The sequence below is a fragment of the Giraffa tippelskirchi genome, chromosome 12, assembly GCF_054371585.1.
Source record: "Giraffa tippelskirchi isolate mGirTip1 chromosome 12, T2T-mGirTip1v1.2.pri, whole genome shotgun sequence".
NCBI lineage: Eukaryota > Metazoa > Chordata > Mammalia > Artiodactyla > Giraffidae > Giraffa > Giraffa tippelskirchi.
The window spans coordinates 90257091-90273731 of record NC_137286.1 but is presented as its reverse complement, the minus strand read 5'-3'; the positions used below and the strand labels follow the sequence as shown (position 1 = coordinate 90273731).

Below are 16641 nucleotides of genomic sequence, written 5' to 3'. Positions count from 1 at the left end.
GACTAGTCATTAATCAGCACTTCCCATGACATCTAGCATATAGTCGATACACAAGTGTTTGTGCACAAATTGAATGGCAAAAATCTAATCTGCAAAAAGAATATGCTCCACCTCCAACCACAGCAATTTCCAACACCTGATCATTATAAGTCACTATTTTTCTTTTCTTAGCAACAAAGTCAACCTCAATAAAGGACTTGTAGATACTTACTCTCTCTGCTTTCAGGCTCATTTTGCTCAATAACACCAGTTCTTGATGGATTCAGTTGCCACTATAAAAGGACACAAATATTTTATGTATATGTTTAAGCAGGTTTTAATAAATAGCATTTCAGCGTTGTGCTTTCAAATATTAAAACAGCTTAAAACAGTAAGAAAAGTGAGTGTGTTATACCAACCAAGCCCTAAAAACAACTTTGGATGACCCTGAATGATATGACTGCTGTATTAAGGATCAATATTCTTAGAGAGTCTTATATATATGGTTTAGTAAGTATTTTTTAGGTGCTTTACATGTTCCAGGAACCCTGGACTCAAAAAGTCAAGTTGAAATCTATGAACAGTACTATTATATGCCTTTTGTACTTACTACAAACTATAGCATATAAAAGTTACATTAAGTGCCAGAATTATCATTAAAAAGCAACACATGATTCTGGACAGGATCCTTTTGCTATAAAGAACTTCATTGGGACAACTGGTAAACCCTGACTGAACTCTGGATTAAATGGTAGCAACATATTAATGAAAATTTCCTGAGTTTTGTGGTTGTACTGTGGTTATGTAGGATAATCTACTATTTGAGAAAATACACAAGAAGTATTTAAGAGTGACTTGGCATCATGGCAACAACTTAACTCTCAAGTGTTTCTGGAAAAAAATTCTTTGTAGTGTTTTTGTAACGTCTCTGTATGCCTGAGATTATTTCTAAAAAGAGAAAGGTTTTTAGAAACCAGAGTAGTTTAAAAAAACCATGAGGAATTAAAGTTCTGAGTTTTCCACAAAACAATTACCATCTCAGCAGTTCTTTGGGAATATCAAATACTGATTGCTTCTAATTTTTTCCTGATTTTTCTCATGAGAAATGCATGTGTGTGTGTGTGTGTGTGTGTGTGTGTGTGTGTGTGTATACCCTTCTTTTGTGTAATCTTAAACTACGTTCACCTCTATCTACTACTATCTACTACTGAATTTAAGTTGGCTTAAAGTTCAACATTCAGAAAACTAAGATCATGGCATCTGGTCCCATCACTTCATGGCAACTGGATGGGGAAACAGTGGCAGACTTTATTTTGGGGGGCTCCAAAATCACTGCAGATGGTGATTGCAGCCATGAAATTAAAAGACACTTACCCCTTGGAAGGAAAGTTATGACCAACCTAGATAGCGTATTCAAAAGCAGAGACATTACTTTGCCAACAAAGGTCTGTCTAGTCAAGGCTATGGTTTTTCCAGTGGTCATGTATGGATGTGAGAGTTGGATTAGAAGAAAGCTGAGCACCGAAGAATTGATGCTTTTGAACTGTGGCATTGGGGAAGACTCTTGAGAGTCCCTTGGACTGCAAAGAGATCCAACCAGTCCATCCTAAAGGAGATCAGTCCTGAAATGTTCATTGGAAGGACTGATGTTGAAGCTGAAACTCCAATATTTTGGCCACCTGATGCAAACAACTGACTCATTTGAAAAGACCCTGATGCTGGGAAAGATTGAAGGCGAGAGGAGAAGGGGACCACAGAGGATGAGATGGTTGCATGGCATCACTGACTCAATGGACATGAGTTTGAGTAAACTCCGGGAGTTGGTGATGGACAGGGAGGCCTGGTGTGCTGCAGTCCACGGGGTTGCAAAAAGTCGGACACAACTGAGCGACTGAACTGAACTGAACTAGTGAATTTAAAAAAAAGGCTGCGGGAAGAGGTGGGTCAGGGACTTTCTTTTGTTAGCCACCAGATGGCACTATAGAACCAACTAATTCAAGGTCTGCAAGGTCAAGGGCTTCCCTGGTAGCTCAGCTGGTAAAGAATTCACCTGCGATGTGAGACTTGGGTTGGAGCCCTGGATTGGGAAGATCTCCTGGAGGAGGGCATGGCAACCCACTCCAGTATTCTTGCCTGGAGAATCCTCACGGACAGAGGAGCCTGATGGGCCACAGTCCATGGGGTCTCAGAGTACGACACGAGTGAGAGACTCGGCACAGCACAGCACGAGGTCAAGGTAAAATTCCTCTCTAGAGATATATATTCATAAGGCAGATCCTAAGCTGAACATCTGTGACTAGGCAAGTGCTTGCACACAAAAATAAACTCAATGATAATATTTTGTTGAAACTCTTTAAAAGGGTAAGAATCACTAATTTCAAATATGCAGCAAAGTAACTTAACAACATGAGCTTCCCAGGTGGCTCAGTGGTAAAGAGTTTGCCTGCCAATGCAGGAGACATGGGATTGATCCCTTGGTCGAGAAGATTCCCCGGAGGAGGAAATGACAACCTACTCCTGTATTCTTGCCTGGAAAATCCCATGGACAGAGGAGCCTGGCAGGCTACAGCCCTTGGGGTCACAAAACAGTTGGACATGACTTAGTGACTAAACAACAGCTATCAACATGATACAAAGTATATTTGAAAAAATGTGTATCTACTTACTGTAAATTTGCTGACACCTTCAAGCTCCCCAAATCTCATGTAAGAGATGTCTGCCTTCTTTTTTCCAACATCTACATCCCCTGCATAGATTTGTTTTATGCCTGCACCTTTAATTAAAGGTACACATTCATCACAAGGGCACTTGGTCACAAAAATCATACTTCTTTCTTCTGGTTTTATTTCTTGACACCTACAAAAATATATATATACATATGAAAAATTAGGAAGGTAGTTTCTAAAAGGGTAAGTTATGTTTTAGAAAAATCTTTAAACATTAAAATTGAGCCACTTGGAAACAGATTTACAACATTATACACAATAATGATCAAGCCTTATTCTTGCTGAATTAGTCAATGCCAAGACTTTCAGTATTTAGACTATAAAGGAAATGAAAAGAGGGAATAATGCTTTCTAAGTAGGAAACTCTTTATATAGCCAGAATTAGGGGCCAGAACTAATGCTTTCCTTGAGAATGTACCATATGTGATTAGACATTAAGTCATCTTGGTAGCCAGAAGGTCTACCTCTTATCTGGTGCGTAACAGATATTTAATAAATGCTTACTAAACTGATTAATGTTAGAGTTCTGTTTTGAGTTATAGTTCCCTTACTGTTTTACCTCACATAGGATAATTTATTTAACAAACACTTGGATTTGACAAACTGAAGCAAGTAAATCTGTAATGAAGAGTTGAAGGAAAAAACCTGTGTAGTGAAATTTTGCACACCGGGGTAGTTTAGGACTGAGGATAGAGGAGTTGTACTTCTGGTTTCTGTGGTTTACAAAGCTCTCGGTCTTATGCTCCCCATCACCAGCCTTCCACATCCATGTCCTCAGTTTAGACTCTCTTTCTGTTCCCCTGGACCAGGGAAGCAGAATTGTATGCATCCAGCCTGTTCAAACTGTACACCTGCAACCTAAGGAATCATTACCGTAGCTCTGTCAATGTCTTTCCATTCGTCCACTACTACCAAATGAAGTCTAAACTCAAGGTCCTCACTTGTCAGTCCCAACCTAGCCTGTGGTCCAGCCTAACTGGAACATCTATGTTCCTAAACACACAAGCATTTTCCAACTTCTAGACCACTGCTATGCCTCAGGCAAGAATAGTTTCCCTTCAAGTAAGCATCTTCAATTGCCACAATCCTACCAAACCTTTGAAGCTCAGCTCAAATGCCAGTTTCTCCATAAAGGTTTTCCCTCACACTCCCTCTCCATCTATTGCAGCCCCTGAATTTCCACCCACTTTGTGTTGGCCCTGCCCACACAACTGACCATATTAGGTTGCTGCTGCTGCTGCTGCTGCTAAGTCGCTTCAGTCGTGTTCGACTCTGTGCGACTCCATAGACGGCAGCCCACCTGGCTCCACCGTCCCTGGGATTCACCAGGCAAGAATACTGGAGTGGGTTGCCATTTCCTTCTCCAGTGCATGAAAGGGAAAAGTGAAAGTGAAGTCGCTCAGTCGTGTCCGACTCTTAGCGACCCCATGGGCTGTAGCCTACCAGGTTCCTCCGTCCATGGGATTTTCCAGGCAAGAGTACTGGAGTGGGGTGCCATTGCCTTCTCCGATATTAGGTTGAGTAGTCTTATATCCCACACTGGACTATAAACTCCTCAGGACAGAAACCATGACTCATATAGATTTGAATCTCCCAAGAGCACCCACTAAATGGTAAATGCTGAGAAATATTTGTGGAAATTATCTAAATTAACATTAGAAGGAGGTAATGCCAGCAATAATCTCTAACAAAAACTATGTTAAAGCAATTTGGTTCATAATAAAATCTATATATTCATAAATACATGCTCAGAATTTAGAAAACAAAGGTGATCTTATAATGCAGAAATATGCAAGACCCTAAGGACAAAATTCAAGCAGTTTTATCCTGGAGAGAGAAGGAAGAAAGGAAAAAAGATTTGCCTGATAAATTTGAAGGCCTGGAGGATCCCTGACAATGGCCTCTGGTCACATAGCAAAAACCAAGTAAGACTGGAGTAACCAAGTAAGACTTCTGAAAAGGTATTTCTTGGAATTTTTAAAAAGGCAATAAATTACAGCAAAATGCAAGTTAATTTCAACTAACCCTTGCTACATTTTATAAAAAATACACACAAACAGATTTCATACCTAAATGTTAAGGCATTCTGTTCCGCATGTACGATGTATCTGAATTTCCTTATTTCTCTGTCTTTCTGTTTGTCATCCATGTGCGGGAAGTCAGCATACTCGGATCCAACAGGAAAAGCATTATATCCGCATCCTATGAAGTACATGGCGCCTGTCCCATCACAACTTCTCTATGGAAAGTGAGCGAACCAACAAAGCTGTGTTCAACATTCTGTAAAGGCATCTTACATTGTATCTTTAAAGCCTAGCCTAGCATCACACTTTGTATAATGGATTCACTTTTCCATAATACACTATAAAGTTATGGCAAACCTAGACAGCGTATTAAAAAGCAGAGACCTGGCTGACAAAGGTCCGTATAGTCAAAGCTATGGTTTTTCCAGTAGTCATGTACAGATATGAGAGTTGGACCATAAAGAAGGCTGAATGCTGAAGAATTGATGCTTTCAACTTGTGGTGCTGGTGAAGACTCTTGAGAGTCCCTTGGACAGCAAGATCAAACCAGTCAATCCTATAGGAAATCAATCCTGAATATTCATTGGAAGGACTGAAGCTGAAGTGCCAATACTTTGGCCACCTGATGCAAAGAGCCGACTCATTTGAAAAGACCCTGATGCTGGGAAGAATTGAGGGCAGGAGGAGAAGGGGGTGACAGAGGATGAAATGGCTGGATGGCATCACTGACTTAATGGACATGAGTTTGAGCAAAGTCTGGGAGATAAGGAAGGGCAGGGAAGCCTGGACTGCTATAGTCCATGGGGTCACGAAGAGTCAGACACAACTTAGCTACTCAACAATGAACAACAGTGATAAACTGAGCCATCAGAAAAATGCAGTATTAGATTTTCCTTCAGCAGGGTGATCTTGTCAAAGTTAAATTTCAAGCAGGCTCATCATCTTTAGTATATAATCTCAAGACAGTTCTTCATTTTAGCAGTTAGTTAAATATTAGCTTAATTCACAAACTGTTTTCACTTGACTCACACGTCCCTCCCTGATTGGTTATAAGATCCTAGAGAACAGAAACCATGTTTTATACCTTTTTTCTGGCCCTTAAAGCACACCTATTATAGTGGTCCATACAGAGCATGTACTCTATGTTATTATAAATTATTGTTAATTTATTATATGCTCTGTGCTGTGCTACTGGTTAGCAAGTCAGAAATTCTAAAAATATTTTAAACAATTTCTGTTTGGGGTTAAAAATGTGCTATTATATATAGTTGGAAAATAAATAATGTACTTTCATCTTTATGTTTACTGAGCCTCTATTGTGTACGTGTGTGTGTGTATATATATGTGTGTGTGTGTATATATATATATAATAGAACTTCCTACATAAGTGGCATTTTTATTTCTTCTGGTCAGTGGCATATTAGGTGTTAATATGAATGCTTTATCAACTCTAAGAGTGAAATATTTAATAAACCAAACCTGTTCATAATAGTTTGGAAAATGCTATAAACCTCACTAAATTTCAATATATTAATATTATAATTACTCATGTGATAGTATCAATAGCAACACATCCCCATAATTTCAAGTCCTCATCATCTCTTTTCTTTTTTTTCTTTTAGTTCTACCAGTTTATTGCTACCAACCCATCTCCCTCCACCCTCATGCACGCATGCTCAGTCATGTAACCCCATGGACTACAGCCCACCAGGCTCCTCTGTCCGTGGACTTTTCCAGGCAAGAATACTGGAGTGGGTTGCCATTTCCTTCTCCAGGATCATCTCTTTTCTTAATCTCCCTATTTCCTGTCTAGTCCCACTTTATTTTTAAAATGCAAATCTGATCACTTTTCCACTTAAAATATTCTTGGATTGCACTGTCCAATACAGTATCCATTAGCCACATGGGGTCAGCGCAAACTGAGAGGTGCTGGAAGATCCCCTGGAGAAGGAAATGGCAACCCACTCCAGGATTCCTGCCTGGAAGATCTCAAGGACAGAGAAGCCTGGTGGGCCACAGTCCACGGGGTCGCAGAAGAGTCTGACATGACTGAAGTGACTAAACAACAGCAAGTAAGTATGAAACACACATAGAATTATGAAGACTCAATACTTCCCCCAAATGCAAAATATTTTATTAAAAATACTAACCAATATTTTTATACTGGTTACCTGCTGAAATGGTAATATTTCTTGACAGATGATTACGTCTATTCCTAAAATTAATTCACCTGTTTCTTATTTTTTTTAATGTGGCTCCTAAGAATTTTTAAATCACATATGTGGCTTGCTTTTTATTTCTGCTGGTTAGTGCTATGCTAGGGTATCCCCACTCTCTAAAAGATAAAGTCTACACTCTCCATGGTATGCAAAGTTCTTCATGGTGCAGCCTCATTTTTTTGCTACTCTACTAGACAGGCCTCTGGACTCCAATGTGCCAAATCGCTTGCATTTCCCCATATTCTCATGCATTACCTCTGCGTGTTACCCTCCCAGTCCCACTAACTTGCTCTGCTGATGAACTCCTCCTCATTCTTCAAGACTAATAGCAGCTGACCGCCTCCAAGAATGCTTTACTCATTTCTCCAAGCAGAGTAAAGAGGCCTCCTCTATGCTCTCACAGCGTCATGTTATGATTACAGTTATATACCCGTCTCTTTTTTACCTCTGTCTCCATCACTAGACTGTGTAAGGCCATGAAGGCTGGAGTATGTGGCCTTTAACTCCCCACTGTTCACTGGGGCACAGAATCTACCCTGTCCTGTGGAAGGCATTGAATGAAGGTTTGCATCTATCTAGAAAACTGCTGAAAGAAAGCGCAAATGTTTTTAGAACTTAACAAATACCCTAATAAGAAATATTAATCCCCATGGGTCAACAAAATGTCATGCACTTAAGATCAAAACATGGTAAACAAAATCAAGTTTAAATGATTATAAAGAATCAATTTCATACTTACAGATTTTCCTTCTGCCCAGATGACTGCCCCGACTCCTGTTTTATGATCCTCTGAAAGATACATGGCATGTGACTCAGTGAAAACCAATATCTGTTAGTTTCAGAAACAGATTGTTTTCCCCAAAATAATAAACATGTATTTATTGAAATATACTTCTAAAATGTAGTGGCAATCCTTGACAACCTCACTGATTATGGAAAAGTATGAGAATAAATACTGTCAGGCATAGAATATGGGAGCTAGGTATGAACTAACTATAGACTGTGTCACTACCAACCCAGTCATAGATGACGTGTGTGCAGAGATCACTGCAGTGGCAGTGCCCACACTTGGGTGACTTCAAAGCTGTAACCAGACTTGAGGGTAGCTTTACTGAATTTCCACCAAGTCAGTTTTTAAATACCTATTTCTAATAGATGATGAAAGTAAGATAGAATGGATTTGGTGTAATAACCGTTCACAGCAATCAAATCTGTCTTCTCCTAGCATTTTTTGTGCTCTCATCAAGGAAAATACATTTCATGGACGTGTTCTTACTATGAAAAAAGTTCAAACTCATAAACATATATCATTATGGGCCTTCACATATAACATATATATATATATTGCCGAAGGTACATGAAAAGAATTTTAATTTACACAAAATGATGTCCCTTCCCTGACCTTCAGAGTTTACCTTGTGGGGAAAAGAATGCCAAGTTGGTGACATGATGCTCGTTTCTAAATCAAGTAGCAGAAGTTATAAGCACTAGATTAAAATTTCCCTGCAGAACCAATTTCTCTGCAACAAGCAAAGCTGTATTTCTTTAAACTATTAACCTTAAACAGAAAATACAAAACCAAAACAGAAATTCTACATATTCCAATTAAGTGATTAAGATTTAGGTCTCTTCACCCAACCTGCCTCCCTCCCTCTGACGTGAAGCATTTCATAACCAAAAATTCCCTTTACTGAATACCTGAGTCCCTACACTCATGAAGCTCATGGTCTGGTGTGGGAGGATGGTGGTAACAAGAAAGAATCCAAAAGCAAAGGCGGTGTGCTGGGCTATAAAGGAAAGGAGCATGATATCGAGGAACAGTGTGGCAGGAATGCACTTTAGAGGTGGAGACTGTCAGGAAAGGGATTTTGGGATAAATAAAGGTTTGTTCCTTCCAAGATCTTCAGAATATAACATGAGGATAAAAGAACATAATTATGGCTTTATGTTCATTTCTAAGGCAAGTAGCAGAAGCTAAAAATGAAAACCTCTAAGTAAAATTGTATTTAATACATGCATAAATCTGGAACAAAAAATGAAAAACTCATAGAAATTCTTCAAACCCCAAGTTTTTAATTTTAAAAGTTAAAAATATTGACTTTATCTAGAGAGCTCAGGGCAGTGACTAACATATGGTACAAGCTCAAAAACCGTTTGCTGAATGAAGAAAAACAGAGTAATATGATTTTAATGAAATAAGAATATCTATTTGCTAGATGGGGGGGAGGGGAAGAAATTCTTCATATCAAGTCTACTTTTCCTACCACTAAGTATTCTTCATATTATTTTCAGTCCAGGAGCCACTTTTCTGTTTCAGTCTAAGGACAGACTAAATCTTGTCAAGAGGGCGAAAAAATGTGATTTTTTTTTTTTTAGAATTTTATTTATGGCTGTGCTGGGTCTTCATTGCTGTGCAAGCTTTTCTCTAATTGCGGTGAGTGGGGGCTATTCTCTAGTTGCCGTGCGAGAGCTTCTCATTGAGGTGGCTTCTCGTTGCAGAGCATGGGCTCTAACCTAGGTTGCCCAGGCTTCAGTAATTGGGGCACATGGGCTCAGCAGCTGCAGCTCCCAGGCTCTACAGCACAGGATGAAGAGCTGTGGCACACGGGCTTATGTTGTCCCACGGCATGTGGATCTACCTGGACCAGGGATTGAAGTCGTGTCTCCTGCATTGGCAGGTGGGTTCTTTCCACTGAGCCACCAGGGAAGCCCCCAAAACGTGATTTTTAAACTAAGCTCCACTATTTAGCTAAGGTTAGTTTCACCAAGAGAATATACTTTACTACATGTCTTTTGAAATCGGAATAAAATTTCATCCATATGCAATGGAGTAGGTTTCACCCAGCCCTCAAGGTTGGACGACAGATGAGGTCATTTCTCAAAAGTCTTTTCACATCTGTAATTTTTATGTTAAACTTCTTAAAAAAAAAAAATCTTTCATGTCTATAAATTGCCACCCAGGATCTGCTCACTCACAGGATTTTCTCTGTATACCCTTGAAGGAAAGGTCAACTTGTAATCACTGAGCCAAACTCCTTGGACCCTTTGATCACCGAAAGTCAGAGGACTCTTTATGCTATTGTTTTGGAACACAGGCGTGGTTATTTTCACTCCCAATACTGTGGTCACATCAGGGTTTGTCCAAGTGTGGTCCACAGCCCAACTGCATCAGAATCACTGGATGCTTGTTCAAAAGGCAGACTTCTGACTCCCATGGAAACTCCCTGAATTAACCTCTCCAAGGGAGGCAGCAGACTTGGGAACCTAGACTTCTCATGAGCATCGCCTCAAATGAAAGTTGAGAACCGCTGAGTTATGATTTGAAACAGTTAAGCTTTCTTGGCTATGTCACCTACTTTCATCATCAACATTGTGTGGTTCAGGAGGAAGGCATAATTGTCAGCTTTGGAAAATGCCCAGTCTAATGGAAAACGGAACATAAAAAAAAAATCAAAACTCACATTTAAACCAGCTAGATAAGATGCGATACCCTACAGTTGCTTGGCATCACACAGTTTGTGCCTGTAGTAGAATCAAATTCTTTTAAGAATCACGTGATGATTAACCCTGTTGAATGTTGGAATCTCTTGCAGAATTTTAAAAATTCACAGGCCTAGGACACACCCACAGGGATCAGGCTTAGTAGGTCTGGGTTAGAATTTGAACATTTATACGTAGGACTTCCCTGGTGGCTCAGATGGTAAAGCATCTGCCTACAATGTGGGAGACCTGGGTTCAACCCCTGGGTCAGGAAGATCCTCTGGAGAAGGAAATGGCAACCCACTCCAGTACTCTTGCCTGGAAAACCCCATGGACAGAGGAGCCTGGTAGGCTTACAGTTCATGGGGTTGCAAAGAGTCGGACACGACTGAGCGACTTCACTTTCACTTTTAATAAAGGTTTCTATGGTGATCCTGACAAGCTGCCTTTTGAAAACCTCCATTTTACCGAAATTACTTCAACCCGTGGTCTTTGTTGAGCGTGTAATGCAGACCAGTGCATCTGTATGGACTTTCTCTGAAGATTTTCTCTCTCCTCCTTCTCTTCTTGGTATAAGTTTAAAAATCCCTACTACAGCCCACTCACCAGACAGTCCTCCTGCCGGCATTTTCTTTTCCCTGTTTCAAAGTCACATTTTAAAAAGGGATCATCATTCTACTTTCAAAAATGTTATGTCTGGTAAGATGTAAAAACACTATTCTGTAACTGGAAATATAGATACCACCCTTTATCATGATAAGGTAAAATTCCCAAGTAATATTTTCCTTCTTCACATACACACTCGTACAACTTAATAAAGTAAAAATGTTTGATTTCTCCCCTTGGTGTTTGAAAACATACCAGAAATTGGAAGAATCTGCCAAATTTTCTTTACTTTGATTCTACTGGTTATTTGAAATTCATATTTTTAAAGTTTTTTTTTAAGTTTTTACTAAATATTGAATACATATAGAATATTGAGCAGTTAAAAAAGAGGAATAATTCTGGTTCTCTCTCTTTCTGTCTTTTCTCTAGTGGAGGGCTCATTCAACTGAGAAATGATAAAAGCAAGAAGTAGAAAGGGCTGAATTAGATCCTGATTTAGAAATGCAGCATCCAATATAGGCCACAAGAAATCCTAAAACTGCTCTAAAAGAGCTGTCTACTCAAGGGTCTCACTCACTTCTCTGTACTGGTATGAGCAGCAACACTTGAGTATCTAAGAGTCAATAAACGCTACCAGAAGTGGAATGAACACCACTTTATGTCTGACACAAACACGACCCCATCAACCCCAATTTAGGAACTAAGCGTATAACTCACCAGTTCGATATGCCAGTAACCTGGCCTGAATCATGCAGTGCCTTGCAATTTCTTGTGGCAAACTTTGATTGTGAATTTCATTACTGTGTTCGGTGTTGCCACAATAAAATCCGTAGTGTTTCAAGCTGGGCACGCTGGCAGCTACCGCGGCCAGGAGAAGGACAAGGTCTTTCATGTTCTGCCTTAGATTGCTAAAGTACGGATTCTCACACAAGTTCTCCAAACCTATAGTCATCAGTATTTGCTTATGCATTTCTTCATTGGAAACCAAAAATATCATTTCATATTCTTTTATTCTCTCTTGTTTACATTCAGAATAAAAATCAAAGTTAGTGTCTGGCAATGTTTTGGAAATTTTTTGAATAAAGTCACATTTATAAGAGGTCTCCTCTACAAACTGCACCATGTAACAAACCAAAGGCTGAAGTAAGACACACACGTGGGCCCGACTGTTTGACTTCAGTCTTTCCACTGCTTTGGCATCTAACTTTGCGTCTTCGAAACCAGAAGCCTCAGTGAGCAAACTTATTTCTGGGTCAGCAGGCCAATATGAAATTCGATTAACTCCAGCTGAAATACAAAAATATGAAAGGTAGTTAGCAGATGCCTGCTGAAATTAAGGGTTTTCTTGATAAATCCATCCTATCACTGCAGTAGATCCTGAGGTCCCAATGTAATAAATGTCTACTACCAAATCACCAGTAATATAGCCCGAGTGTTGGCAAACTATGGCCACAGGCCAAATCTGTCCAATTCAGGCCAGGTTACTGCCTACTTTTGTACAGCTTGAGGTCAAGAATGGCTTTCACAGTTTTAAATAGTTGAGAAAATCAAAAGAAAAATGCTTGTAACACAATGAAAATTATATAAAATTCAAATTTCAGTGCCCGTAAAGATTTGTGGGAACACAGACACACCTAATTATTGACATATTCTCATTGTTTCTGTACTACGATAGATTAGTTGAGCTGAGAGCTGAATAGCTGTATGAATACGATACAGCCTGCAAAGCCTAAAATACTTACTATGTGGCTTTTTATAGGAAATGTTTGCTGACAGCAAAGCCCATGGGAAGTATCTATGGAATCAATGGTTTTGCTAAGTGTGGTCCCAAAGCCCAGAGCCAGGAAGATGTACCAGAGTCCTCCAAGTAATGAAATGGCTGCTTCTAGAAATAGTACAGCATAGCTGATATTGACTAGAGTTTTGAACCTAAAATAAACAATTCATCCACGCGTGAAAAATGTACTGGTACTTTAAACTCTTTCTCTGGGAAGCTCGTCTAAGAAAATATTTGAAGACAAGACAAAAAATAAAAATTCATGTACATATATGTTTAGTGCAGCATTGTTTAAAACAGTAAAAATAGAAAAAATCTAAATGGTTAAACAGGGGAACAGTTTAACACATTACAGTCCTCCTCATAATAAAATATACAGTTATCCAAAACATCCACAAAGAATTTATAACGTGATGGGAGCAGGGAAGCAGGGGGAGAGGAAGAAGTGTGAACTGCTTTTACAAATACAAAATTAAAAACAAAACAACAAACTAGAAGGAACATTTTTCAATCAATGTAGCAGAGGAAAAGTTAGTCATTTTAATAGGGGCAGCTGTGCTTAGTGGCTCAGTCGTGTCCGACGCTTTGCAACCCCATGGACTGTAGCCCGCCAGGCTCCTCTGTCCATGGGATTCTCCAGGCAAGAACACTGGAGGGGGCTGCCAGGCCCTCCTCCAGGGGGATCTTTCTGACCCACATCAAACCCAGAAGCCGGATCAAACCCAGCAGTACTGCAGGTGGATTCTTTACTGCTGAACCACCAAGCAAGTCCCATCTTTAACATACAGAGATTGAAATTCTTGAGAGCACATGTTAATTGAGAAGAGAGAAAGCAAATTTACAAAAGAGAAAGCAAAACTGAATCATAAACATAAAAACAGTTTTAAATATATGTTTGGAACTGAACAACAAGATGCCTGACACAGAATTAAACACATAAATGTTCATCAATTAATTAGTATTTAAAACAAGGAAACCCCTTTGCTCATGTCTCATATAATTTCCATTAGAAAAGGCATGTATGTTTTTTTATCATTGCGCCCACTGGTGAATAGACAGATGGCCCACAGGTTTTCTATATTCAAAATAATAAACATTTGAGTTGAACAAATGCACATTTCTATCTATTCCTTGCTCCTACAGACTCTTACTGTGGCTTGGGCTGTAAGGTAACTGTGAAGGCCTCCTTTGAAGGAGGCTCTAGCCACGTGACCACTTCTTCTGGAAGTGCCTATAGCTCAAGGGAACTGCCCTTACCACCAATCTGATCTTTACTTTCCTGCACTGGCAGGCAGATTCCTTACCACTAGCCACCTGGGAAGCCCATGTAAAAGATACACCATTTTTTAAATAGGAAAATGGTCTGGATACATACCCAGGTGCAAAACAGAATCATAAACACAAAGATTAGAGAGTAGCCCAGTGTGTACAGATAGCTATACATTAATTCTTTGTGCTCCTCCTTCCGAGGGGTAGAGCAGTCATTGGGAGGCAGCCACCCAGCCAGGAATTATAGTTCCCACAATGGACACGAACAGAAATGATGTCTGTGACTTCCAGGCCAGGGTTTTTAAGAAACAGGTATGCTTTCTCTTGCTTTCCCTAGAGGCTCAGTGGTAAAGAATCCGCCTGCCAACACAGGAGACTCGGGTTTGATCCCTGAGGTGGGAAGATCCCCTGGAGAAGAAAATGGCAACCCACTCCAGTATTTATACCTGGGAAATCCCATGGACAGAGGAGCCTGGTGGGCTACAGTCCACGAGGTCGCAAAAGCAGACAAGACTTAGAGGCTAAACAACAATAACAAAGCAACATTTTTTTAAACATTCAAAGAGTCGGACACTACTTAGTGACTAAACAATAACATGCCTCCTCTACTCTGTCTCTAGATACAGGAGAGGCCAGCAGGGATTCCAGATTCCAGTAGCAATAAGGCAGAAGATGCCGAGGCCCACAGATCAACCACATAATAGCTGGCTGCTGTTTGCTAACACCTGCATTGGACTATTACATGCGTGATGAGTGTCTAATATATTAAGCCACTGAAATATTGCTGGTGTTTGTTAAAGCAGCTAGTATTAATCTACCAATACACTGATGGTCACTGAACTAGTTAGTGACACAGCTGAGGCCAGAATACATGTTTTCCGATTCTTCTTCTTACAGTATGTCAAACTGTCTTCAGATACATATGTGTATTTTTAAATTATATTAGGCAATTTGATTTGTTCTCAGATAAATGCTATTAATCCCCAACAAAGCCTTATCTGCACTTACCATTTACAATCATTTTCAAACAAGCAGAACATGGCTTTCTGGAAAAATAGAGATCACAGTTTTTCAGCTTTGACCCATGTTTTATCAGAGCAATTTTCCCAGCATGTAAATCTTCACTTGAACAGTGGAGACCAACAATTTTCATATTTTTCACCACCACAAGACCAGTTCTCTTCACCTATATCAAGATATAAAATAGTAATTTATTTTATAATATCTAATGATCATATCATGGGTTATACTTGATTTATAAATAAAATGAAAGTTTAATTCTTCATCTGAACATAGTTTGAACAAATGTACATTTCTCATTAGGTCCAAAAAATTTTCTGAAGGTTTAAAATGTTGACTTTATACCAGAAATTTTCTAAATCTAGGCTTTCTTAACCAAACAAGCATTTAATTATCACAAATTTATCCTAGTAAAAAATGAATTACTTTTTACCCTAGTAAAGGGCAATAATGAAGTTGATTTGACTTGTTTCTTATAGCATCTAGCCTAAGACTACTTTATTAAGGTTCTAGATAGTAAGAAGGAAAAATTTGGCAAACCCTGTGATTTTACATATGGGTAAGTGAAGCCCAGAAAATTTACATGACTTTGTGAAAGACTCACAGATGGTAAAAGCTAGAACTAAATCAGAGGTCATCTTAAGTTAAAAAAAAAAAAAAATTTTTTATTGAAGTATAGTTGATTTACAATGCTGTATTAGTTACTGCTGTAAAGCAAAGTGATTCAGTTATATACATTCATTTTTTTATATACATTCTTTTCCGTTATGGTTTACCACTGGATATTGAATATAGTTTTCTATGCCATATAATAGGACCTTGCCATTTATCCATTCTATATAGATAAAAGTTTACATCTACTAACTAAAAATTTTTTAGTTGATCATATTTTACTTTTTATTCTTATTTATTTACTTATTTGGCTTTGGCATGTGGGATTTTAGTTCCCTGACCGGCGATTGAACCCGTGCCCTCTGCATTGGGAGCACAGTGTCTTAACCACTGGACCACGAGGGTAGTCCCTAAAATATTTGAAATGCTGACTAAAATAAAGATAATTCTCAACTTCTTTCTAACAAATGATTCTACTAATTTTCAAAACTATGGCACTCTAGACTAATGTGGTTAGGATCTATCTCCCACAAATATATAGGTTATTTATAATTTTTAAAATGTTTTAAAACGTATAGTCAAGCTCAAGGAAAGGAAGACATAACCTCGGGTGTTAGAAAGGAGAGAGAACTCGAAGCAAGAGCAGTAAGCCACGGCCGTCTCAGCGGTTTCCGCCCACAGTAAGGGGCTGGGCTGGCTTTTCATTTTCAGTCCCAGAAGCTAGGCACGGGCTGGGGTGCTAAAGAGTGGTTCCTTTAAACCTAAGGTGACCTAATTTGTACAGATACTAATCAAAAAGGCAGCTGTAACAATATTACATCTGATAAAACACACTAAGGTTAAAAATCAGTTCTGTGTGTGCCACAAAATAGCCCTTTTCACAGCAAAAGATTCTGAAGGAAGGGATGTAAACCTAACCCTAAGGGATT

At 39.1% G+C, this 16641-nt stretch overlaps 1 protein-coding gene across 2 annotated transcripts in view; it reads right to left on the bottom strand.

Moving 5' to 3' along the window:
- CDADC1 (cytidine and dCMP deaminase domain containing 1) overlaps nt 1–16641 on the bottom strand; it is a 47213-nt gene that overhangs the window by 23162 nt on the left and 7410 nt on the right. For both annotated transcript variants that reach the window (XM_081547536.1, XM_081547537.1), the window contains exons 4-9: nt 15089–15266; nt 11752–12321; nt 7688–7737; nt 4775–4944; nt 2646–2835; nt 212–272 (exon numbers count right to left, since the gene is read on the bottom strand). In XM_081547536.1, the coding sequence (XP_081403662.1) occupies nt 212–272; nt 2646–2835; nt 4775–4944; nt 7688–7737; nt 11752–12321; nt 15089–15266 (1219 nt within the window). The remainder of the gene's footprint in view (nt 1–211; nt 273–2645; nt 2836–4774; nt 4945–7687; nt 7738–11751; nt 12322–15088; nt 15267–16641) is intronic.